Source organism: Galleria mellonella, unplaced genomic scaffold (assembly GCF_026898425.1).
Source record: "Galleria mellonella isolate WM207_F2 unplaced genomic scaffold, CSIRO_AGI_GalMel_v1 utg93, whole genome shotgun sequence".
Lineage (NCBI taxonomy): Eukaryota > Metazoa > Arthropoda > Insecta > Lepidoptera > Pyralidae > Galleria > Galleria mellonella.
Window position 1 is genome coordinate 2,147,679 of NW_026442176.1, and position 27,997 is coordinate 2,175,675.

The following is a 27,997-nucleotide window of genomic DNA, read 5'->3' on the forward strand; positions in this document are numbered from 1 at the left end:
GACAAGTATAAAACCTAAACTCATGTGTAATAGTTTTAAAAATATTTTTTAATTAAAATATAAATAAAATAACTCCAATTATGAAGATGGATGAAGTATTTAGAATAATAAAGGTGAACACAAGAGTTGTTTATAATAATAAAGCCTTTAGCAGTCATTACTCTCTGTCTACCCTGTAAGAGATTTCACGACATAATACAGAAAATAACCGCCTACAAGTAATAATTATGTAAAGTAAAAAGTGTAGCAACGAGTAGTTTTAAAAGAAAATAGTTTTGTAAGGCGTGTACCTTCTATACATTCCCATATAGAACTAGTGTGAAGGCATGTGGCAAGAGGGTGCGAAAACACTTCCAGTCACCATGACAACCACTTCCAAGGCGTCAATACCGACACCTCTGCCCATACCTCGCCATATTACATAACGTAACACCAGCAATACCACTATAACTAAGATCTCGAGATGGAAAACGATGATAACGCCATTGCCCAAGCTCGGTCTATCCTCGGTCCGACTAAAGACGCAGAATTCTTGCAAAGCTTCGTCAGGGTCGGAGTAGGCGATGATGAAGATGAGATACCAGCCCCCAAAGCTCCAATTAGTAAGAGGACTTCATCATCCGCGGAAAAAGTTCGGGTGCCAGAAGCAGAAGAAGAGAGATCTTCGGCGAAAGAAAAGGTAGTAACCATCAAGCCTCGAAAGAAGAAAGAACGGAAGCAACGTGAGAGAAGGCGTCGTGAGGAAGAAGTTTATACCGACAAAGACCGCGCCGCAGCTGTGGTGATGGGCTCTAAAGACATAAAGTTGTCTCTGAACATGAAAGATAAGGCGGAGAGGAGCAGTGCCCTTCAGTTACCCGAGGAAGCTGATGCTGGTACTCTCTTGGCGTTATCTAGGGCAGAGATAATGAGGGAAAGGTACCGGAATGCTGTGACATTCGTTGACAAGGTATAGTTTTGGTATAAAAGATATTGTAGAAAACTAAGTATCGTTAGGTAGTACAATTTAAGTTGTTATAATAAATAACCGACTTTAGTTACTTACTAAGACATTAACATAGCCGTACACCCTGGCTAAATAATAATCGAAATCGGCGATAAAATGAGAAAGATGCCACCCAATATATAGGTATACATATCATATATACGAGTCAACTTTATCAATTCAACTACTTTTTTCTTCTCTTTCTGGAATCGGTTGTGAAAAGTTATTCCTATTTAGATAAAAGTTATTTCTTGTTTTCCAGGCTATTGAATTGGCGCCAGAAGAGAAAGCAGCATATGTCGCTCGCAGTAAATGCTACCTACTCTGGGCGAACCTCGATTGGCTCTGGCAGACGCCGAAACGGCTCTGAATTTGGATCCGAAACACGCGAAGGCATTGCTTCAGAAGGCAGAAGCGCTGTACTATTGCGGGGAGTTTGAATTGAGTCTAGTACACTTCCACAGAGGACTGCGAGCGAGGCCCGATTTAAGTGACTTCCGGTTGGGAGTTCAGAAAGCACAGGTATAAACAAATATATTCACGAACCTAATTCCTGATAGAGAGGGGGAAAGGATTGTAAGTTATGCTGACTACCAATCCTATTGTTAGCAATATACCCTGTCAGGTCGACCTCCACGTGGTCCCTCCTGGACGCATCGTGCTGGATTCCGGGTGTAAAGTATGCTTGTGATAAAATAAAGCGTAATAATAATTACATCATTATCATCATCATATTGGCTGTTGATTGTCCACTGCTGATCGTAGGCTTCCCACATGAGGGGGTTTGCCACGCTTGGCAAGCGGGTTAGGTTAGTTTTTGGTTAGGTTTAACCGCAGTTAGGTTTTGGAGATAGATGTTTACCGGCAAATAAATTGAACACAATGTAAAAAATATTGTACAGATTTCATTTTACTCGTGTATGCTTTTCTATCATTTGTAAAAAAAAAACTGTTAAGTACAATATTTTTATTATTTTATATATATATATATATATATATATATATATATATATATATATATATATATATATATATATATATATATATATATATATATATATATATATATATACTTGGATATCTATATATGTTATTGATTGAATCGCCTAATGAGAGTGATTCGTCCGTCCATGTGCAATAATAAAATCCGCTAAATTAATGATGATACATATGCAATATAAGTTTCGATCAAATTTTCAAATGATTATTACATCAAATTCTTAAAAAGCAAATTTAACGTTTACAACTTTCAGGAGGCAATTGAAAATACAATTGGATCCGTGAAGCCAGTATTCAACAAGCCAGTCAAACGGACGAATAGTAAGCCACCGCGACCTGCGTTAGGCCAACTGATGTCCGACAAGTTGTATCTGGAAAACCTACTTAAGAACCCTGATCTTGCGATTGCGGATAAAAAGAATGGCATTGTAATGAAACAAGCCGAAGAAGCCATTCGATTTTTGGAGAACAGAGAAGATGTATATTCACTATAGTTTAACAACAACAATAAAAAATATTTCACGTTTTTAGTTAATTTTTAATAGAGACCTATTTAAAAAATAATTATTTCAAATCAACGATCTCGATTTGATGCCACAAATTAACAGAAATATATTTACTATAGTTTAGGTAACCAAACAAAAATTCAATTAATTAATCTACAATAGAAAATATTTCACGTTTTTAGTTAATTTTTAATAGAGACTTATTTAAAAAATACTTATTTCAAATCAACGATCTCGATTTGATGCCATCCTTTTTTTATGTTGAAAATAACGTATTGTTTTAAAACAATAATAGTTGCATATTTTATGTTGTAACATGCATAAATAATACTATACTGTAATAGTAAGGCTAATGAACAAGAATCACGAATTATGTTGTAAGCTAGAAAGTAACTATTAACAATAAATAAATACAATGTTAACAGAGATTCAATAGAATAACTGATGAATTCTTTTCTAAATTCTACTCAGCAGATCACGACATCGGAACACTGCAGGATTCGGTTTAGTGTAGATTAATAAAATACGATTTAAAAGTGTTAAAACAAGTCCATTTGAATAAAGATTATTTGAATTTGAATTTTTATGAAAATATGCTATAATTGTAAAATCATTCTATAATTAAAGCTGTATTGGATACACAATTAGCTCTCCGTATTGTTTTCGCTCAGCTGCCAATTACTTTTATTCGTTAATTGCAACTAAAAAATTGCTACTGTACCCATTAGAATAACAATAAAACACGTAAATATACGAAATAACTTTTTATTTGTTCCAACGCTTCCTTGCGACTTAACCAATCAGAACTTAGAACACACTAGCGCTCCACCCAATGCATACCACGTGAAAATAAAAATATTCACTTTATCAACATAAACACATATTTCGTTAATGCACATTTACTAATTGTATATACAATATTTACAGGTAATTCAAAACCACTTATTTATACTTAAAAATACATTTAAATATTGAAAACTGACGAGTTTTCATTAGTTCCTTCGCCGCATAGTGGCTGGTAAATGTAATAATACATTCATTTAATATTATGTTTAGGACATAATTTCATAATCAATTATAAGGTATTCTTAAGGATCGCGCAAACAAGAGGCAATCTTTGGAATACATAGTGTGTAAATGTAGTCAAACAAATAGCAGAACATTTTGTCATTAGTCAAATACATGTCTTTTTATAGAGATAAACTATTACTAAATGATAATATTCCTTTTTTGTATTAGAAACAATACATAAATGAAACATTTTCGCTTTGATGTTGCCTTTAAAACTCTCATACATGGAACTAAATCCCGAGTGTTCTCTACGTAACCCGAAGACTGTCCCTTGCTTGTGCAAGCCCTTATTATCGTTGTGTATTATTTTACATCACAATCACTAAGGCCAAAACCTGAGCCGTTTTCTATTACTGTGGGTCAACCATTTAGCAGGAAGAGTATAACAAAAAAAAAAAGTATTTTAAAATTATTAAACATGTCCTACCTAATAGATTGCCAAACGATATTTAACTATATTATCAAATTCTAAAATATGGTTATCAGGCTTGTAAAAGTAAATCCGCCATAATACGAAACGGTTTTTAAACGGATAGCTACAATGTTACCAATTATAGTTGTAATTGTATTATATAAAAAATGTACACAACGATAAAAACAATTTTCTCCATATAATTCTCATTTGTTGCCATATTAGACATTGTATTTACATGACATATATTGTTAAAAATCAAATACAGTACGAGATGATGCTTTGGTGTGATGACTTTAGTATTTTATGTAAAGTTTTATATTTCTATAGTAAACATGCAGACATTTTTAGTACCAACCACTGTGGAAAATCTTATATTTTTGACACGACAAAACAAAAAATTTCTTGATTGATTAACTAAATTACATTTAATCGTATCATAGATCGAGATCGTAATGCATAAATTGTTTGTTCTAATTTTGAAATTATCGATTAAAATAGATATGAATCAAACTATACTAGAGTGAGGTCATAAGATAAAAAAACTGTACAAATATAAACGAAACCTTGACGTTTCTAATACTGTGTACTTCAAATTATTGCAGTCCTATTCGAGTTCTCTGTTCAATACATTAACAGGGAAACCCTGACGAGAAACGCCACCAGTATTTACATATTACACTACATATCTGTACCGTAGAGGTGAATGGTACCCTTAAAAGTAACTGGTACATTTGGAAGTAAACGGTACCCTTGGAAATAAACTATACCCTCAAAGGTCAATGGTACCCTGAGAGGTCAAAGGTACCCTCCGAGATTACAAGTACTAGATACTCTCAGATGTTTTTATTGTATTACCATGTCAAGTTAAATTTTTAATAGTAATATTAAATATATGTAAAAATGAATAATTTGAAATATTGATGTGGCTATATTTTTTATTTTCACCTTTAGTATTATATTCCTCTTAGGTACAGATATATCTCAATATCGATAATCAATGGGTAAATCCATATAAAACAAAGGTTTTACAAATTGATTAGCACCTTAACTTATAAATTAAAACTAACATCAGTATCATCTCTGTCATCTCAGATTACCTATATACTAAATAATCAATGATCGTCATGATTAACATCAAGCTACTTTTAATACCAATCAGCTTGTAAAAAATATTCTGTCCATATATTTTGGCTAGACCTCACAAAATCCATAGGCAACTCGAGATCATAATTTCATTAACACAATAAATACTTATTGAAATTAGCACAATTTAAAAATAGTTTGCCACCTACCTCACAGTAACGGTAAATACAATCTGAAAACGCACCGCTTATCAAAGGACGACGTAATCAGCGTATATCTAAAAATATACTTTTATATCTAATATATACAATTCATTATGCTAAACCAAGGACAGTTCTGTATCAGATTAATTTTAATCATTACACTACACAGCTATTGAAGAGCTAAAAATTATAATAAACAGTCTAATATATGTTGACTAAGTGCATGCCGTTACGATGTATTCTCGAAGTAAAATTAGTTTGTATATAATTGAATCATAATTATAAAATTATTTCAATAAGAGGAACCAATACAATATACTATTTTCCCATCGAACGAGTAGGAACAAGATTGCGTCGACAAAGCCGTTGTAAACTGCTACTTATGTACAATAAAAGAAAAATAATAATTGAAGTAACCCGGCTCTGCTAAATCAATTAACAATTTTAAAATTTTATATTACAAAAAATCTACATTAAACTGTGACAATATTAATATGTGAAACCACTATAGCTTTAAAAAATAATTAGCAGAATCGGTTCAGAATAAGGGACGATATTTATTAGACATCTAGCCAGTGTTTCTGATCGAGGGTCGCAAGAATTTTCAGCGAGTTCTTGATAAAAAATTGTCTAAAATTTTTAACGATAAATTATGTGACCACGCCCTCTTAATAATGTCAAAAGATCACATATTTTTCATTTACATAGAAAATTTATTCATATATTATAGAAGTCTAATATATTATTTTAAATATCGATCGTTTCAAAACAATATAAATCATAGAGATGCCCATTTTAAGACCACCTAATTCATTTTATATTTCTCGCAACGGCATACACTGTTGTTTAATCACTGTCACTTAAATAAATCCGTGGCTATTGCATTCTTATTTGTATTAGTTAAAAATCTGATTCTAGCCATTGATATAAAAAAAAAAACTTATTTCCATTTAAATAAAAAAAAAAAGAATATCATCATAAAATAGCTGTTTACTGATTCTTACTATGTTTTTTTTTTTATAAATGGATCTAGTTAATAATAATTAATTCTTTAATGCAATATTCTGTCTTGCTATTCCTTAACAATATATATCATCAGCTGTTTACATTTAGTCTATTTTACTTTTTAAAAGCAATTTTCACATCTCATATTTATTATATATCAATTCATCAATCCATTTAACATCTTTTTAAAAGACTCCACTAACTCAAACGGCTAGTTTGAGCATTAAAAATTGAACCCTACCTATAATAACTAACTAATACTAATAATTTTAGTAGGCAGTCCATTTTTATCTCAATATATTTACATGAATTAACAGACATAATTCCTTCATAGATTCATTCGTATAACTGACAAAACATTTTTTTTTACAGTGACTAAAGTACAACATTACAATATAAAGAAAATTTCTTAATCGTAATTGGTAGCAATAACGTACGTATTAATAGTTCGCCTTTATAATTACCAAAGGGCCTTAACCTACCGAGCTTTGTGCCTACCTAGGCGTGTAGTCCCAGAATAGATTACTTTTTCCTTTCCAGTTAATGTCGTAAGAGACGACTAAGGGAGCTTAATGGTCGAGAAATGGGCAGCAGCGTCCCTCTTAAAACATCACCAAGGTCTAACTGTGGTTGTCAACCCGCCTGCCAAGCGTGGCAACTACTGGGAAAATTCCCCTTATGGGGAAGGCCTACGTTCAGCAGTGGACAGTTAAGGGTTGATATGATAATGATGATTACCTATCGACAAACAAAAAGGTTACCACCATGTTATCTGTTTCTGCTGTTAAGCAGCAAAGCTGTCTAAATCTCTGACATAAGAAATACTTATTATCCAGCAGTAAATATTTCTTGTCGAATTATCTGTGGTATTGTATTTTATCGTATTATCGCAATGTAAAAACATCTGTCCCATTCGTGTTTCTATCGTGAATCAGTTGTGTTTGCATGGCTGTGTTTCGGTTTGAAGGGTGGGATATGGCGTGAATTTACAGGCTACAGAGGAATAACATCTGAGTCCTCAGGAATGGCAACGCATGGGGGATATCATGGGCGAAACACTGTACTCTGTTATGTCCATGGTAATGCTCATGTCTATAGGCGACGGTTACCACTTTCTAACAGGTGGGCCGTCAGCTTGTTTGCCATTATAAATTGTATAAAAAAGAAAAAAAAACCAGTAGTCCATCATCCTTTAAATATCGTAAAATGCCTTTCTGTTGCAGGGTTCACAATTTGATGTTCATTATGAATTCAGCTTTTTTAAAGAATGTTTAATTGTAATACTGAAACTAAATGATTAAATTCTGAAATAAATGATAAAATATTTACTGCTGCGAACATACTGTTTGTGTACTGAATTACAAACAATGTAAATAAAGTATGCTATAGACGTCACATGATCTGTGTTGTTTATGTACATATAAGACCACAATTGTGACTTATTAAGGCAGTCCTTTTTTTCCTTAATGGCTTTCACAGAGACAATGGTATAGGTAGTCCTTGGTTTTATCTATTCTTAATGTATAAAAAATGCAGCCCAATCTACCTGACAAACATTAATAAATACACAAGAGAAATACTGGTACAGAATTTTCCTGTGACCTTTACATGTTAAGTAGTAACTACACGAATAGAGGTTATCACCGAACACTTTAAATTCGTTAGTTAAATGTAACGACAACACTATATATTATTGGCTTACAGTTAAGTTTCTTCAAGATGAACTGTTCTACTTGAATATATTCACTATTGAATCACTTTGTTGTACCAAGTCAGTATAATCACATGAGCGACAGCCGAAACCGTCGCATTTCCTGTTAGTCGGCTTCCTCGGGGGGCCGCTTGTACACTGGCCCGAATTTCGCCATATACTTCTTGACGAAAGTCTTCGCTTTCGTCCGCACCGAGTCGGTGACCACCAACTCTTCTACCGACTGGCAGTGTTTGAGCTCCTTCAACATTACGAAGTGTGTAAGCTGAAAATGGAAAAAAAAAGTTGAAAATTAAATTTCAACACAGATTAAATATTGACTAAATCCCTTGTTCCGTTTATGCCAATGTAAAAGTAGTAAATGTTGTTTTTCTTTTTTTTATGTGTGAAAATGGCATGGTAACCCCGCCTGCGCTATCGGTATACACTGGCGGGGTACCAGTGAGTGGTGATAGGTGAGGATGAAAAGGCAGGTAAGTTAGCCCATCGTGACAAATTTAACGATAAATAAGTCAAGATAGTTTCCAGTGGGAACCGCGTGGAGGTCGACCTGATAGGGTATATTAATAGCAATGGGGACTAACCTCCCCATTACTAGCAATTCCTTCCCCCCAGTAAATGTTGTTTACCTATCGCTCCTACATGACTCTTCACATAAATAGAAATTCGAATCTTATATGACAGTTATTCACGCAAATAACTCAATTATAAACATATTAGCTTTTATTTCTGACTTCACCAGAGTGACTGAGATATGTTTATTGATCGGGACCAAAAGTAGTCTATATCCTTCTCTATCACATATAGTATGTGCATACCAAATTGCGATTGGTGGGGGGAAAGGGATTGTTAGTAATGGAGACTAAAAATCCCATTGCTAGCAATATACCTAACTAGGTCGACCTCCACGCGGTCCCTGAAAACTGTCATGATTAATTCTTCATGATGAATTCATCATGATGGGCTAACTGGCCTGTTTTCATTCTCATCTATCACCTTTCACTGGTGCTCCGCCAGCGTATCCCGTTAGCGCAGGCGGAGTTACCAATTCATTTTCATCCAAAAAAAACAAAATTGCGATTGGTTATGCCGTTAAGAAGCTATGAGGTAACAAACAAACTGAATTTTAGTAAGCATAATAAAGGTGGGAAGAGGGCAGATCCAAAATCAACTATCTTCCACCCTATTCTGTCCTTGTGCTGTCTATATTATCATGACAGATAATACAAAAACATTTAAAATAAATAGGGAATATGTTATATTGTTAATAATACTTGAAATAATAATTTTTTTTTTTTTTATACCACTGAGGTGGCAAACAAGCATACAAGATTTTGTTTCAAAAACCACCTTAACCCATCAAATAGGCAATCAGTATGTTATATAGACGAAGTATATAACTAGTTTTTAATGAGTGATCATGAAATGGTAACCCTGATAAACAAACACGGAGCACCAGTGAAGGGTGATAGATTAGAATGAAAACAGGCCAGTTGCCCATCATGATGAATTTATCAGGAATTAACATACTTTTTTTTATACCACTGAGGTGACAAACAAGCATACGGCCCACCTGATGGTAAGTGGTTACCGTAGCCTATGAACACCTGCAATACCAGAGGTATTACGCGTGCATTGCCGACCCTGAAGAAACCTCTTTACTCCCCTTTTGAAGAACCCCATGCTATAGTCTCTTGGGAAAACCTTGGCAAAACCTCTTCTATTTGAAATAATTATAATTGTTTTTGAAAACTTACATATAATTTCGACGTTACCACACTTTGGTAAGCTTTAGTGCAGACACTCTTAACACAAAGTAGTAGAGAGATGGAAGTACCTATTTGAGCTGATCAAATTTACTACTAGATCTGATTTCACATCTGCAGTGTAAATCTAATAGTCTTTATAAACAACATAAATTCCTTATACAATTTTCGCCTTGCGTCGTCCCTCGAAGCCGGCCCGTCTTTATCACTAACTGTGATAAAGATGGGTGGGTGCGCGTGTTGTATTATATTACTATAGTGCACGCACCTTCCTGGCGAGGTGCTTGAAGTCGGCGGTGCAGGTGATGCGGCCGAGCGGCGCGTCGGGGCGGCGGTAGGGGTTGAGGTGCTGCACCATGACGCGCGCCATGCTGCTGCGGAACTGCTCCTTGCGGCGCCGCGCCGCCTCCTCCGCCTCCGCCTCCGTCACGGCGGCCACGCGGCAGCTCTCCTCCTCCGCCGCCACCGCCGTCTCCCCCGCACCCTCTGCCTCCGCCTCCGCCGGCTTCTCCTCGTCCTCTGAGTCGAGCTCGGAGTCCGTGTCGGAGTCAGCTAGATCCACCATCTGACAAAATACATATAATCGTTTATTAAAATATTTAATAAAATTTTAAAACCAACATTTATGAGTTTAAAACACGTCATTAAAATATTAAGTTTGTTAAAGTAAAATAAAGATACAATTTTTCGTAATTGGCCATCTGTATTATACAGGTTTAAACTTATTTCGAACTATATGTGTAAACGGTAGCTCGTTATAGCAGTTATCAAAATTCACTTTAATTCTTTTCCAATATAAAAATACTATAGGTGTATAAGTAGTTAATATAAAATAAAAAATATATAAATATTATTTTTTTAATCAGAGTAGAGAAAAATAAAAACACTTTTAAATCACTACACTGACTTAATCATTTGAATTAATAAAAAAAAAAAGAAAACACTGTCAACAAAGGTTACATAAAAATAGAAACACAAAAATAATTTTCGTATAAATCAGAGCGGAGTACACTAAATAATATAACAACACTGCAAATTGAATAAAATAAAAAGAAAAATTTATAATACCTTAAGTTCTGGAAGAGAGAGTTCCTTCCCACGCTTAGCGGACGCCAACAGCCGTACCTTCTGCATGAGCCGCTCGCGTCTCCTGCGTAGTTTCTCTTTCGTCTGTTTATATCGCTTTACTTCCAATCGACCTGCTAATTTGTCTTCTTCTGTGCGCGGCTGTGAAATGAAAAAATATTATAAATATAAAATTATTTAATTATAGAATTATTATATTTAAAACAACATCCTTTTTGAAATGGGTTAAAAGTTTTATTTAAAAATATATAAGCTTTTCTAATACAACTTAAGATGGCAACCAAGAGAAAATGGTTACTGTTAACAACAGACAAGATATCATCTTTTAACTCACTTATTCACTGTAATACCACTGTAATATCACTGTATACCTTTTATGTGTAATTTACAAAATATATTTGTCAGTTGATAACTGATCTTACAGGATGCCAAACGAGGTAGCCCTCACTATGGATAGTATAGTGTAGATCCGGGGTTCCCAAACTTATTTTGTCTACTGCCCACTTTAAGAATAAATTATTTTTTAGCACCCCCATTTTTTCATTTACTTAAAAACCACTATTACTTCAAATTAAATTAATCAATTAATGTGTAAATTGGGTCTCTTACCGCCCCCCCCCCCCCTTTAGGCCTGCAGCGCCCACAAGGGGGCGTTATCGCCCACTTTGGGAAAGGCTGGTGTAGATGGATACATTATATTAATAATTTTAAATTATCCATTTAGCAGGAAATATAGCAAAACCATGCTCTGGAACACACAAAAGAGTAAACTATGCTTTTTGGTCACTCAGATCTTGGTTCAAGACCTACAGATACCTCAATACTTATTTAGTAAAAAACAATACAATTACATACACTGATCGGTCGTTCAGACACCAGCCCCGGTCGCCGCTTCCGCGGCTTTATTGTGAGCAATGCATGGTCCGGGATCAAGCCGTTATGCGAGTCTTCTTTTATCACTGAAATTTGTAGAATTCATTAATAGTACTCAAATTATTTCTATACACTACTATTTGAATATACATAAATAAAAATATAAATGGATACATATGTACAATAAAAATATATTTTTTTTTATACAACTTAGAATGGCAAACAAGCTGACGGCCCACCTGATGGAAAGTGGTAACCGTCGCCTATAGACATGAGCAGTACCATGGACATAACAGGGTATACTGTTTCGCCCATGATACCCCCCATGCGTTGCCATTCCTGAGGACTCAGATGTTATTCCTCTGTACCCTGTAAATTCACGCCACCCTTCAAACCGAAACACAGCCATGCAAACATAACTGCTTCACGGTAGAAACACGAATGGGACAGAGGTTACCTAAGCAATCGACTTTTGTACAAAGTCTCCCTCTGGTTAATTTATGACTCTATAAAAACATTTATTTCGATATTTTGCTAGTTTTATCAGCGAAACACAAGTTTTGTTAATTTCACTGCAATATCAACAAATTCATTTGACTATCCCATTAAGGATTCTTAATGGGATAGCCAAACCTCTCAATAATAAGGGGGGAAAGGGATTGTTGGCAATGGAGTTTGACAGCCCCATTGCCAGCAATATGCTCTATTAGGTCGACCTCCACGTGGTTTCCCTAGAAACCATCGTAAACAATTCTTGTTGAATTCGTCATGATGGGCTAACTGACCTGCTTCATCCTCACCTATCATCCTTCACTGGTGCCCCGCCGCTGTATACCGATAGCACGGGTGGGGTTACCATTCCATTATCACCCATTAAAAAAAAAGCCTCTCATAAACCTATTTTAGGTATTGAACTTTCTATTTTTTTTTTTAATTCAAATTTCGGATTTGTAAGAATGTGTCAAAACAGTGTAATAGGTTTGTAGAAAGGATTTACTGTTTATGAATAAGGGAGGTAAATATAAATATTTTTATTTTCCAAAATCATTTCAAATTGTTGCAGCAAATGTTTTTAACATAACACAGATCAAATATAAAATAGACTTACCTTCGTAGATTCCATTAACGCCTTCAACAACCTTCCCTTTGACTCGTCTGTTCATAATGGTAGTATCTACTGAGCTCATTTGTTCTTCCTCCTCCTCAGATGAACTCTCATCTGTAATTTATCAAATACATTTTTCTGCTATTAACTTTTTTCGGTATTGAAAAATAACCACACTATAGATAAAAATTTAATCACATCAAGAAGTATAAATTAAAATAGAAAAAACGAATTCAGATTCCCAAAAAAAATTAAAAATCAAGATTAATTTCATTTATACATTACATTAATTTCGCTATTAGAATTATTTTTATTTAAACATAATATGATATATATAAAATATTAATCACATTTATGGAAACATGTAACGGTACAAAATGTTCTTGCGTCGTTGCTAAGCAACTATTAAAAAGAGACAGTGGAGCTAGTGTTAGTGACCAACAACAAGCAGTATCCGTTCACGAGTATGAGGACTGGTCGATAAGTATAAAGGTCCATACCGGGGTGTAGCGGTGGCGGCGGCGGCGGCAGCCACTGCGGCTGTCGCAGCTTAACATGATAGTAGTAGCGGCGGCCGCGGTCGTCGGTGGCGCTGCGCCACAGCGACGGCAGCAGCGGCTCCGCGCCCGCCTCCGCTTCCGCCCCCGCGCCCGCTGCTGCCGCCCCGCCCGGCTGCGAGCTCTCCGGCAGCATTGTAGCGAGACCCTACCAAGTGTTCAGAGGGGAAAGGGATTGTTAGTAATGGGGATTGATGAACTCATTGCTAGCAATACACCTTATAAGGGTTTCTTCGGGGTCGGCAACGCGCGCGTAATACCTCTGGTATTGCAGGTGTTCATAGGCTACGGTAACCACTTACCATCAGGTGGGCCGTATGCTTGTTTGCCACCTCAGTGGTATAAAAAAAAGACCTCCACGTGGTTCCCCCCGGAAACCATCGTGAACAATTCTTATTGAATTCATCACGATGGGCTAACTGACCTGCTTTATCCTCACCTATCATGTCTCACTGGTGCCCCGCCAGTATATACCGATAGCGCGGGCGGGGTTACCATTTCATTATCACCCATTAAAAAAAACAAGTGTTCATGCTCCGTAATAGTTAAACAAACAAACAGGGATCAATGACAATTCAAATTATTATGGTAATCAATCAAAAATTTTAACATTTGACCTTACCGGTTGCGTCACGTCGTGTTGCTGGTGCGGCGGCTGCGGGTGCGGGTACGGCGCCATCTGCTGACCGAACATGAAGCCGCCCATGCCGAAACCGCTCATGCCCATCAAACTATTCAGCAAATATAGAATAAAAGACATTTATTAGCCATAAAACGATTTAAATTAAGAATAAATTCATAAATTATTATTATAGAGAGTCAGTAAGGATTTTAGTCTACCATATATGAACTCATTACATCTGGGGTTTAATGTCGGGATAATAGGCCACTAGATACTAATAATAATATTGTCACTAACTTATTGCCCGCTACTTCCTACACATTTTATAAGAAAATAGATTACTTTTAGATGATGTATCCAAAATAAAATATATAACAGATTTTAAATTAGTCAGTCATAAATACAACTATGAAAACTGCATCTAATTTGGTGTATTAGTTGTTGCCTAATAACGGAACAAACATCGTCTATTTAAAATTTTATTACGTTACTTATATAAAATTTTAATTATAGATACTATCGATTGAATTAGCAATGAGGAGGTCCTGCTTAGGGTTAAGGAAAAAAAGACAAATTATTAGAACTATTGAGGACAGAAGGGGAAAAATGTTGGGACACTTGATACGACACGACGAACTTATGAACATTATAGTAGAAGATAATATAAAAGGAAGGAGGGGGAGAGGGAGACCGAGACATAGTCACATCAGACAGATCAAGGAAGGAGTTGGTGTCGAGTCGTATTAAGAGGTGAAGAGACTCGCTGAAAATAGTAGTGAGTGGCAAGAGCTCCACCGACAAGAGCGCAGCTCTTAAATAGGATAGATAGATAGATAGTATCACTATAGAATTGTCAGTAACGGAGTCATAACAACCTCATTGGTGGCAATATTACTCTGACAGGTCGACCTAATTGGCATTATCCTCACGTGTCATACGTATCACACCAGTATACTCTATTATCCATTTGTAATTCCATTTTCATCTCATAAAGAATATTATAATCTTATTCTAATCCTTACTGTTATTTATAAACGTGAAAATAAGTTTGTATCTATTTATCTATTCATTTATATATATAGTAGAGCATTCTCCTCCTTTATTATGTGCATGAAGTTAAATATATAGAAATTTGTTTATTTATTACACGTTAACATCTTAACATCTGAACTAATCACTTTTAATATTTTATTTACTTTACATACACTATATGGGATAAAGAATATAAGGCTACTTTTTATGAATAATCACGACCACGCGTACGAAGCCGCAGGAAAAAGTTATAATGTGAAAGTAAGTTTGTTACCTCTTTGTGCTTTAAAAACTCAACCAATTTTGGTAAACATGTACAATATGAGATAGAGGACATAGGCTACTATTTAACTTGTTCATCTTTATATTCCGATCACGCGGACGATAGCGTAAGAGTTAGTGATTAAACTGACTTGGGCTGCGGCACGCAATAGGGCTGCGGCGCGGGGAAGGGCGGAGGACAAAACGGCGGCGGGAAGTCCGGCAGCCACTCGCCCGCCAGCTCCGGCACCACCCCCGGCACCACCACGCCGCCCGGAAACATCTGCATAAGCCGTATTTGAAAATATATAAGGAAAAAAAAACACAACTTGAATTTAAAAAATAAGGTTAGAAGCGTGCCGAAAATGTAACCTGAAAATGTCTCTAACAGCCTACTTCCGTGAAAGTGCTTTAGCATGACTAAAACACTGCAACAGAAATCGTCATAGTCGTAGAATACTGACGGATCTGACAAATATTACATAAATAGATCCGTCAGTATTCTACGGCTATGACGAAATGTTAAACAATGGGGATATCTTAATTTTATACTCTTATTGCTTTAATTGCGTCAATTTTTTCACAAATGATTTGACAATGTGAAATGCCAGAATATGTTGTAGTTATTTTCTAAGCGGAAGTTTAACGTTACATTAGGTCCATCCTAGGTTGCTTCATTTGTTCTGTACTCGGTCGACTAAGTTCGCCAACGCTGCCTTACAACTGTAATATGTGATGCACCACACTCAGCGGATGGTGAGCGTTGATTGCGCTTATTGAAAGTTATTAATGAGATCTAAGATACGCTGAATGTGCCTTGTGTTAGGTCTAATGGCCGATGACAGATCGACGAAGATACACGACCAAGACGCGCCGAATATGGCGCTAGTCTATAATCTTTTATTGGACATTTTTCAAGGTACTTTCTTTCATGCAACCACTCTTTGGAATCAACTTCCCGCAGCTATATTTCCGAACCGATATGATATCTTAACCTTCAAGAAAAGAGCATATTGCTTTTTTAAAAGCCACCAGCACACCTGCAATGATTCTGGTGTTGCGGGTGATCACTTACCATCAGGTGTTATAAAAAATCTTAAAAATTTCGTTGTACCAACCTGTGGGTATGAATCGCGCTGCGGGTGCGGGTGCTGGTTCATATGTGGGTGGGGATGCTGGTTGACGTTGACGTTGAGGTGCGGGTGCCAGTATGGCGGCCAGGCGGGCGGGTCGCGAGCCCTACGTGTTTCTTCTGCTGCGGCGGCTGCCTCCGCGAACGCTCGCCGCCGCTCCTCCTTGCTTAGCGGCGGTACTGCTGCTAGCACCCGCTCGCTTAGCCTGCATTATTCATATATTTTCGTTTATGTATATGAATATGTAATAAGTGAACAGTAAATGAAATAGCAAAATTTTACAACTGACTCCAATTAATAAGTGCTAATTTGACCGGAATCGGTGTGTATAAACAGCCCATTTTATAAACAATTATAATGTAAAAAATAAACATGTATGACCCTTAAAGATCTAAAACTGATACGTCCAACATACTTCATTAAAAAAACTATATGAGCTTATGAGAATTACAATGTAGTCACTGAATTGCATACAGTCCTTTTAGATACTGAAGTGTATTTATGATTAACTGAAAGTTGTGTGTCTCACCTTATACTTCTCCTGCCCTCTGGACTTCCCCTCCGTTTCCTTCTGTCCCTATCATCCCTATCCCTGTCCCTGTCGCGGTCGCGGTCCCGCTCCCTGTGCCTGTCGCGGTCCCGGTCGCCCCGCTCGCGGTCCCGGTCGCTCCTCTCCCGTTCTCGGTCGCTTCGGTCCCGGTCCCGTTCCCTCTCCCGTTCCTTGTCGCGGTCGTCACGCCGCTCTCGGTCGCGGTCGCGGTCCCGGGCGCCGCTCGAGTCGGCCGCCCGACGCTCGATGTTCGCTTGCCGCTCATGTTCCTTCATTTGCTGTATACGTTCCTTCTTCGGTATTTTGAATACTTCCTGTAATTTTATTACGCATATTAGAGAGAGTCTTCTTGTAGTCAGTTCCAGCATAGAATCGGCCGCCCCTTCCTTTTCAGTGGGTGTCGTAAGAGGCGACTATAAGCACTCAAATGGTAGAGGAATGGGCAGCAGTGTCCCTTTTAAAACATCACTAAAAGTCTAACTGCAGTTGCTAACCCGACTGCCAAGCGTGGCAACTACTGGGAAAACTCCCCTTCTGGAAAAGTCTTATGTTCAGCAGTGGACAGTTATGGGCTGACATGATGACGATAGCGCAGGCGGAGTTACCATATCACTTTCATCCATCAAAAAAAAAATGGTTAGCTGGTAGAGAATGCCATATGGCATTAGCTTGCCTCTTGTACAAAGTTTTATTGTGCAATAGAGAATAAATAAATATTAGCGAGTAATAACACTCTAAAAAGTGTAGAAAAACACCAAATTGTTATTATAAAAGTTTCAAGTGTTCATTAGCCGATCACATAAATTAAAGAATAACATATAAATTTGAACTGTACCTTAGACATATCAGACTATACTACATTTATTTTCTTATACACAACTAAGACTCACCTTTAAACTGGACCATCGTTCTAACAACTGATTAGATAAGTCTTTCACTTTTTCTAACATCGCAGCATGTTCTCTGCTTCTGTCCGCTGCTGCTGCACTGTCCTCCTCTCCATCTCTATTAGGAAGTTCTGTTGGTAAACCTGTAAAAGGAAAGACCAATATAGCTAACAAGAAAAATCACAATTGCTACATTTTTATAATCACTAATAACAAGGTTCTTTCATAATATAATATGCATCTACTAAGAAAGGATTCCCCAAATTGTCCATAGAAATAGAAGATAATGAGTTTCGCGCAGACGAATCCACGATAACAACTAGTTATATAAGCTCACGATAATAACCTCAGATGAAGTAAACTTCACACATTTACTTTTCATACTTTATACATTATTTCTCATTTAATAATTAATATAAGGATTAAAATCTTGTGTGATTATATTAATTTATATTAATAATCTTTTATTTTCTATATTAAAAGATGTATGAACCTGTAGCTTCGTCAATAAACACAGGATCGGGTGGTACATCAGTTGAATTCAACCAGCGTTCGACAATTGTAAAGAAGCGGCTCTCCTGCACCATTGTTTTATTTGTAATTGGTAATCTGTCCACTGTCTGCAGCATTTCCAATCTGTAAAAGCAATAACATTCTTTAATAACTTTGGACGGCCGTATTTAATTTCAATGTGAAATTAAATCAGTGAAAAACATTCGCTTCTAAAATTACACAACAAATGACAAGTTGCTGGTATTAGCAATTAGGTCCAATTAACATACTAAGTACTGCTGTGTGACTTCGACATAGAATAGGCCAGCTCTTCCATTCTCGCGAATGTCGTAAGAGGCGACTAAGGGAACTAAATGATCGAGGGATGGGCAGCAGAGTCCCTGCACGAGGCTGCAGAGAGATGAAGCACCAGTGAGAAATGATTGGAAAAGAATGCAAATAAGCCTATTGTGATGAATTCAACAAGAATTAGCTGCATGGTTTACAGGGAGAACTACATGGTGGTCGACCTTTGTAGATAGGTGATGAAAGTGAAGCATGATGATAGAATACCAGTTTATTATGCTGAACTGAGCTCATTACAAGTGCTTAAAATCTGACCGTTTTAGAGACTAAATTGATATCAACACAAAACATACCAAGCGCGGTCAATGACCATTTCTGACATTTAATTTAAAAATTTTCATGTTACTGTATCACCATGTAACTTATTGACTTTTCCTATAATATAACCCATTTTTCAATATTTACAACTTACTATTATTTACTTGTTTACTATCCAATTGGCTAAAATCTCTTTTTATATTAAGATACATATTTTATTGTAAAGCGGTCATTTAACCGCTCATGGTAGGATAAGGTATATATGAAATGTCGGTAGATTTAGTGTTAAAATCGTAGGCAAACCAACTAGTCGCGTGACATAAACATGTCGACTTTTTGAAAGGTTTATAAATCCTGAGAAGGTTAGTAGAACAAAAATAGACTGATCCGAAATAGAGATTGCCACTAATACACTAAAGAAGACCAGTAGATCTTGACAGATGAGAGTTGTGTCATCGGCATCGGCGACATGTGTTGTGGCGAAACGCTCGGTCGGCATACGAGAACCCGAGCAGTTGGGGAGACTGAGAATGAACAGAGGGCCTACAATGAAATGTTTTCCGAAATTTCGGATCCGAGCGAAACAAAAATTTCATGCTAAAATTACATGATATGTACCATTTAAAAATATTAAAAATGCTAAAATATCGTTCCTTTGAACTTTTATGATAGGATTTATGACAAACGAAACGCTAAACTCCATTTACAGGGTCGATTTCGGTACGAACAAAAACACGAAATTGAGCTCGAAAATTCGGAATTTCATTTCATGGTAGACCCCCAGATGCGGCAGAAGGTGAGTGACCTGAAGTGGAGCGCGGCGTCGCTGCACCAGGGCGCGAGCAGGCGCAGGCCGCGGTAGTCGAGGAACAGGCGGCGGCACGGCAGGTCGGCGTCGCGCAGCAGCCGCAGCAGCCGCGCCTGCGCCCGCCGCGTCTTCGCGCGCACCACGGTCCGCGACAGCCGCAGCGTGTGACTTTGGTTCTTCACGCCGGTGCGGCTCAGCGCCTCGAGGTCCTCCTCAATCTGTCATTAACGTAACACATTACATACGTATCAAAATATCAGTAACCGACTAGTAGTCTCAGGAATGGCAACGCATGGGGGGTATCATGGACGAAACAGTATACTCTGTTATGTCCATGGTACTGCTCATGTCTATAGGCGACGGTTACCACTTTACATCAGGTGGGCCGTCAGCTTGTTTGCTTGTTTTGTTTGTTTCTAAGTTGTATAAAAAAAAAAAGTCTTTTTATTTACCTATAGGTCACTTTCGAGATTATTATCAATATACACATTTGGTCAGAACAAAAGATCATGCATTGTCATCTATTGTTTGGGATATGTCAAAAACATTAGACAAATATTCTTTACTAGCGGCCCGCCCCGGCTTCGCGCGGGTGGACATTTTTACATTTTAAAATGTGGCCATTAAGGCTGCACATGCAACGGAAGGTTAAAAATAGAGTAACTTCTCCCGTTTTCCCAACATTTCCCTTCACTGCTCTGCTCCTATTGATCGTAGCGTGATGAAAAGTATAAAGAATAATTGTACCAAGTTTCGTTAAAATCCGTCGAGTAGTTTTTGTGTCTATAACGAACATACAGACAGACAGACTGACAAAAATTTTACTGATTGCATTTTTTGGCATCAGTATCGATCATTAATCACCCCCTGATAGTTATTTTGGAAATATATTTCATGTACAGAATCGACCTCTCTACAGATTAATTATAAGTATAGATAGATAAGGTTTTAACATCACGGGTTTTAAACTTTAAAGGTGTACCTACAATCAAAAATCTTCAAAAAAGATAATTTAATAAAATTGAACTATATATATAATTTAAAACTGGAATAAATTTATCCGGGAAAGGAGTAGACCCCATTAATTCCATACTGCTCTGAGAATAAATTCACCGCTTTTAAACAAAGTTCATCCATACAAGACAGACAATAAATTTCATGTAATAAATAATATAAATATTAAATCAATCTTACATCAGCATCCTGAACCAAGTCCTTCACTTTGGGTTTGTACTTGCGTTCTTTCTTACTCTTCCTCAGCCGAGGGCGAGGCTGCTCGGATTGTGCGTCGATGACCTGAGACTCTTCAGTAGACTCTGTTGCACTAGACTTGGAAGTCGACACATCTTCCTCCTCCTGAAGTATTAAAAAAATAAGTGAGGGACTCTCTTGATATTTATTTGAAATGATATTATAAAGAGAAACTTAATTTCAATAAACAAAAAAAATCAATATTTAAGGCCTATTTGTTTCAACTAACAAACTATAATCTGCTTTTCTATGGATATTAGGTACATTTAGTAAACAAGCTAGGTCTTTTTATAGAATAAATCACTGGAAAATATAACATTAATAATAGGCATAATTTTTTTATGCTCAATTATTGTTTCTATAAAAGCTTTATTCAGACTTATTGTAATTTATTTCAATTAATAAAATAATTTATTTTTCATGGTCAATCTCTGATCCCAAATGAAAAATACGATTTTGCTATACAGAATCTCGATTATCCAAACATTGATTATCCGGATTTATTCTCCACGATTCTAATTATCGATTTAAAAATGGTATTATGTATTCATTGGGTAAATAGGTATTATGTATATCCATTATTTTTATAGCTTGATTTTTTTATAACGTATTGTCTAAATTACATACGTAAAAACCCTTTAGATAATAAATATTAAAATTTATGTATTGTTAGATTTGACTTTGAAATCGATTATCCGGATCCGGATTTTGGATTATAAGGAATACTCCTGGTTATGTTTGATTCGAATAATCGAGATTCTACTGTATTACATGGCATGTTAAAAATATATATATATATATAAAGTTTAGAAATATTAAACAAGTACCTCTTCATAGTCCTCGTCGTCAGAGTCGGGTTCTGCACCAATCCAACCGCGGCAGTTGTTGGCGCCACAGTAGCAACGCTGCGCCACCTTTCTGCACGAAAATACAACACATTACCTTCCACTCCCCTCCTGCGTCACACGCACTGGAATACGTAATATATAACCATCATTGCAATAGCAAAACTTAATAACAACCAGTAGTACTACTATGTTTTGTGTGAGTACATCGGGATTGTTAGTAACGGGAGCCAGTCACTCCATTGCTAGCAATATACCCTGTTTGACCTTCACACTGCCATCCTGGAAAGTATCGTGGTTAATTTCTAATGAATTTATCATAACTTCGTCCTCACCTGTCACTAACTCTAACTTGAGAAGGGGATTGTTAGTAATATGGGTAATTGTAGCCCCATTGCTAATAATATACTCTGACACATCAACATTCACTCGGTTTCCCCTAGAAACTGTCATGATTATTTTTTGTTAAATTGATTACGATGAGCTAACAGACCTGTTCATCCTCACCTACCACCTTTCACTGGAACTCCACCATTGTACACCATAGAACAGGCGGGATTACTATTCCATTATCATTACATAAGAAAACTCCCACTGATACTCGTACAAGTGTGAACCAATAAACACAAGTGGTTATTCCATTTTCATTAATTTGCCTTCATTTCCGTTAAAAAAATATTCATATAAAGGTAGCGCTAAGTGGTGAAACAAAAGCATTCAGGGTGTCTTCTTTGTACACGCCTCTAACATTGATTATTAGTATAGAATACATAGATATTATTATTAATAGAGAATAAACATACAGATAATATATAGGTATTTATATTTAGAAAACCGTAAGAAACATATTTTTTTTTAAGATATTTAGAATAGCAAACAAGCTGACGGACCACTTGATGGAAAGTGGTAACCGTCGCCTATAGATATGAACAGCACCATGAACATTAAGAATACACTATTTATTATTATTATTATGGTACCCATACTCATACTACATATGCATTGCAAATATATCTTACTTACTTATTACCAGAGGGAGACTTTGTACAAAAGTCGATTGCTTGGGTACCTCTGTCCCATTCGTGTTTCAACCGTGAAGCAGTTGTGTTTGCATGGATGTGTTTCGGTTTGAAGGGTGGGATATGGCGTGAATATACTGGGTACAGAGGAATAACACCTGAGTCCTCAGGAATGGCAACGCATGGGGGTATCATGGGCGAAACAGTATACTCTGTTATGTCCATGGTACTGCTCATGTCTATAGGCGACGGTTACCACCTTCCATCAGGTGGGCCGTCAGCTTTTTTGCCATTCTAAGTTGTATAAAAAAATATATCTCTTAAAATAAGCCACATATTCTTTAAAATTGGTTCAAAATTGTCGATATCATATAAACAAAATGTAATATTTCAAATAAAAAATGTTTACTTTCAAGTCTGTTAAAAACTGACTGAAACATATACTTACCCAAACCGTTGGAACTGGTAGTCGAATGTGATCTCTTCACCTGCCACTATATCTCTCTTGCTGAAGAACCCTATCCTCAGTTCCCCGTTCACGGTCCACTTCTGCGTTTCTGCGTTGGGTTCGCACGAGTGGTTTATGAAGCGAGATATATTGCCTTTGATCGTAGCGTCGATGACCGTGTCACCTTTCAACGACATGAAGTAGTGGTGAAGATTATTCTCTTCGGAATACGCCTGAGCACGTTTGTAGAACAGTTCATAGTCCAAAACTTCACCCACATACTCCATTAGAAACTCGCCCCTGAAAATTACATTTTAATATATTAATTTTCATATTCTTATTAGTTCACCTCACCACTTTATTCATTAAAGCTAATATCTCTTACAAACCTACAATTACCTAAAAGACAAAAGACTAAGAGCTAAAACAGGTTTATCAGATGTTTGACGTTTTGTTTAATAAGGGGGTAATTGTTAATTTTGAAACTTTCGCGGTGTTAACACATATTTTAAATTAATTAATATTTTTTTTTAAACGTCGGCAATAAAAAAATCAAGTATATGTACATGTGGTGAACCAAGTACATGTAGGTATGTAGGTATGTATCGCGTAGGTGTAATCGCGTTACGTAAAGTCCCAATGGTGAATCCCTACTAATATTATGTGAAAATGAGTTTATCTTATAGCGTCATAATAGTTTAACCTATCACTATGTTTAGGATACACTTATACATATCGTCATAGTCGTAAAATACTGACGGATCTGACAAATATTAAATATTACGAGGGTCATTTGAAAGTTCTTAGCCTAACATGGTTAAAGTCATTGGTTTTTTTTATAACTACCCTCATTTTGTAGATACATTATTTAGCAACAAGTATGCAGTTTAGTTTATTCACAGTAACTCATTGTTTACGTGATACCGTAAGTCAAGTCAGAGCTATTTTTGAAAATGGATAAAATTGAACATCATGCAGTGATAAAATAAAATCATACTATTTACGTAGCTTAAATCAGTTCAATATTAATATGACATGACATATTAATTAGTTTACTTACATTAGTAGACATTATCATTTAACAAAGTATAAAAGAAGCCCATTGTAAAAAAAATGACAGTTTCAATTTGAATGTTGGCATGTAATAGTAGAATTAATAGGTACAGTAACAAAACATATATATTTAGGCATCACTATGTAGTGTTCTGTGTAACAAGATAACTTAAATAATAACTGTGTAACAGTTAAAATCAAATGGGCTATCAATTTGTTTGTCTTTCCAAGTTATATGAAAGATGTTATTGACTATTGTTATGATAAATAACAAAATAAAGAAAAAATTATATAACACAAATTTTGCAAAATTGGTGTAATGTAAACCCAATTGATTGCAAAAAATTATCACACACAGTTCGAAATTTGCAAAGATATAGTATTATATACAAAAAAATATGATAGATTTGAAATTTTCGCACTTGAAAGACGCTTTATAAAGCTTTTTAAATTTCATGATAATTACTGACAACTACCAACTTCGTCCTAACTGTATAGACGTGAAAATTGTTGCATGTTTTAGGATTAATTATTTAATCATGCTTGTACAAATAAATTTATATGGATGAAATCTGGTACATAACTGACCATCTCCTACATTAATAAATAAGGTAATTTTAAGGTCATCATAAATTCAGTAATAAACATAAATAAACTATAAATCAATAATGATTAGGAATAAGATGATATTACCTTGACAAAATATCTACATCATTATCATTCTTAAAAATAGAAAATGTTAGTGCAGTTCTATTTATCAATATTACATGTCATAAATAATTCGCAGAGCATATAGATATAGAGATAGATAGTTATTAAATAGATATCAAATTTCATTTCAGAATCCACTTAATAAAATCCCAAATAAACCATGCATGCAGTAAACTATTACTAAACATGCCTAACTGAGAATATATTTAATAAGACTGTAAAAATATTGTATAAATATACTCAAAATTGCATATAAATATACAATAAAAAGTGCTTAGAAAACTAAAATTACAATTTATAAACATAATTGTACAATACATAATAAAAAGATCGTCACCTTTAGAACAAATAATGGAGAAAGGGATAAAAGCCAACCCAAGCACCCATTCCAAATTTCAAGATGAATCAATAAAATAATAATATATAAACATTTATCAATAATTAAGGGCAAAACCCAATTAATACTTACATAGGTATATCAACAACAGCTTCCACTCCACAACCTTTCTTGTCAGCATAAAACACTTTTAAGGGTGCATTCTGTCTCTTCTGAAATCTTCTATTTGTACACCGATCACCAACAGGACATCGAGAATTACTGCAAAGAAACAGAACCTTATTATATCTTCCTATTTATTTAGTTATACTGACAAATAATAAAATGTTATTTACCATTCAATCATAAGTAATCTATTTAAGCAGTCTTCACCACAAGCTAGTTCTCCACGATCCAACTCTTCTTTGGTCATAAAGCAGTCACAAGTCATCTTCTTTGTCTCTTTACTTATCATTCTCTCACATAAATACTCATTCTCATCTAAATGCTGGTACTGGTTCATCCTCTCTTCAATTATTTTATCATAAGCTGCCATTGTCAATGGTGTCACACCATGCTCATCATCTGGAAGATTTGGAGTCTCAGCAATAGCTGGCAAGCGCTGAGGTAAATTCGGGCTAGCCAGTGGAGAACTGGCTGGAGAACTTGCACCCATTTCAAGCTCACTAGAACGACGCCATCTTGATTTAACCTTAACTGGCATGTCCGAAGGAACAGGAAATGATGGAGAGTTAGGTGCATTAATTGAGATATCAGAAGGCTTTTCTTGACTGTCAGAGCCCATCTCCTCTAGCTTTAATTTTGTTTGCATTATTAAAGCTTTCTTTAAAGGTGTTTTTACTAATCCATATCCTTTAGTTTTCTGTTTCATATTACTTATTGTTTTAATACGGTTTGACCGTCGAACACCAGTTGGAGATGACTCTGAAGAATCATTGGAATTGTTCTGATTAAGTTCTGTAGCTCTAGAGGAATTACTGTCATCAGAGAGTGTAGAACTAGGAGTCAAACTAGGGTCTGGCCTTGATAATGTTTCATTTATATTCTCTTTTGAAAACTGTAAATCAGGAGTGTTACAAGGAGGTACTCTAATGTTTTGCATATTAGAACAATCCATATGAGAATTTACCGGCTCATGAGATGAACTTAGATTGAGATTCTCAAAATGTTTTTGAAAGTCAACATCCTGCTTTTGTAAACTTTCCCTTCCATCATTTTGAAGTACATTTTGATCTTTTGGACTATCTATTTGAATGTTATAATATAATTCAGGGTTATCATCTTCCACAATCTGCACGATAGTGATGACTTCATCATCATCTCCAGCAAACTCCACCTGTTCTATCTGCTCATCAGCTAAAGGAATGTTTTGTGTCACAGGATTTACCTGTTCAGAACATAGATCTGAACTATTGCTATTTATATTTACCTGTTCCGTGAATTGTTTATCATTCAAGTCAGGTGGGACTGGGACTAGTATGGAAGCTGCCTCTGCTTCCATCTTCTCATTTACATCTACATTATCATGTATATTATCTTTAACTGCTAATGGTTCATTCACCATTGGTACAGGTGAAATATCCCTGGAACTATTATGACTTTGCAAAGCACTAACAGCACTATTTATTGGACTACTGCAAGCTCCACTGTTTGTGTCAGAGTGAGTGTCTAAGGCATTAGAATCAGACTCTGAGCTGGCACAGGGGTCAACAACCCTAATTTCTATACTGCTGTTTGTTTCACTATCACTACCAGCTTCATATTTTCTAACAAATGACTCGTCATTATTAAAAAGTCGATATTTGCCAAATTTCTTATGCAAGGCCACTACTGGAGTTTGACAAGTCTTCACAGTAGTGGTTGCAGAAGACTCTGTTTGGGGTAAAAATTCATTAGATGTTGCAGGCTGTACGAAATTTTGATTGTTTGTTGTTTCCGACGTGGTGGGCTCGGCAGAGGTGGAGGATTCGCCCTCGGCGGCGGAGGTAGTAGGCTCTTCATTGTCAGCTTGTTTAGTACGTCGAGTAGTGCGTCTCGACGCAGCGGTGGGTTTCCCTACTGACTTCTTTCGCTTGGCCATCGTTCGTTAACAACCTGCAAATAAAATCGGGTGGGGATTAGGGACTAGTGACCTCTTTCATTCATTATTATTTGTAATTTTATTCCTTGTTAATACCACATGGTTAATATAGTTTAATCATTACATATATATTTAATCTCAAACCCTATTAAGAATAACTTAGTTTGAAAACATTTTAAAGTTAGTAATTGTATTTCGTGACTTTCGACAGCGTTACCACCGGTTGGTTAGACACTATTAAAATTTCAATTTTAGTAACAATTACCTGCCATTACATACAAAATGAAGTGTAAAAATAAGAATTACATTTCCTCTATAGTTAGAAACAACAACAATCTTTTGAAATAACTTCACAAACTTAATTAGTAAATTTAGAAAGAAATATAATTTTCAGGTCATTTCATTTTTCAATAGTGCTTATTTTTTTTTTTGTTAAGACTAGCGTAGAGGAGAACAGAGAATACCATAGATAATAGAGC

At 35.9% G+C, this 27,997-nt stretch overlaps 2 protein-coding genes across 3 annotated transcripts; one reads left to right on the plus strand and one right to left on the minus strand.

The window, feature by feature from the left end:
* The first annotated feature begins 391 nt into the window (after positions 1-391).
* LOC113517766 (outer dynein arm-docking complex subunit 4) lies at positions 392-2,478 on the plus strand. Its single transcript, XM_026902510.3, is given in 4 exon segments — positions 392-949; positions 1,248-1,305; positions 1,308-1,507; positions 2,239-2,478. Coding segments are annotated over 4 exon segments (984 nt in total). The 5' UTR covers positions 392-463.
* Positions 2,479-6,276: 3,798 nt separating this feature from the next.
* On the minus strand, positions 6,277-27,967 carry LOC113516376 (probable histone-lysine N-methyltransferase CG1716). Of its 2 annotated transcripts, none has more exons than XM_052902626.1 (19): positions 27,784-27,967; positions 25,774-27,532; positions 25,571-25,699; positions 23,338-23,637; positions 21,853-21,943; positions 20,969-21,130; positions 19,772-19,992; positions 18,344-18,486; positions 17,854-17,993; positions 16,943-17,277; positions 16,399-16,618; positions 15,433-15,563; positions 13,988-14,096; positions 13,309-13,513; positions 12,812-12,922; positions 11,686-11,789; positions 10,813-10,971; positions 10,013-10,309; positions 6,277-8,243 (listed from the first exon to the last, which is right to left on the minus strand). In XM_052902626.1, the coding sequence occupies exons 2-19, from the start codon at positions 27,516-27,518 to the stop codon at positions 8,085-8,087; spliced, it is 4,761 nt and encodes a 1,586-aa protein (XP_052758586.1). In that variant the 5' UTR covers positions 27,519-27,532; positions 27,784-27,967; the 3' UTR covers positions 6,277-8,084. The 2 variants fall into 2 exon arrangements, with proteins under 2 accessions (XP_052758586.1, XP_052758587.1); XM_052902627.1 differs by having other exon boundaries at positions 27,825-27,966.
* Positions 27,968-27,997: the final 30 nt, after the last annotated feature.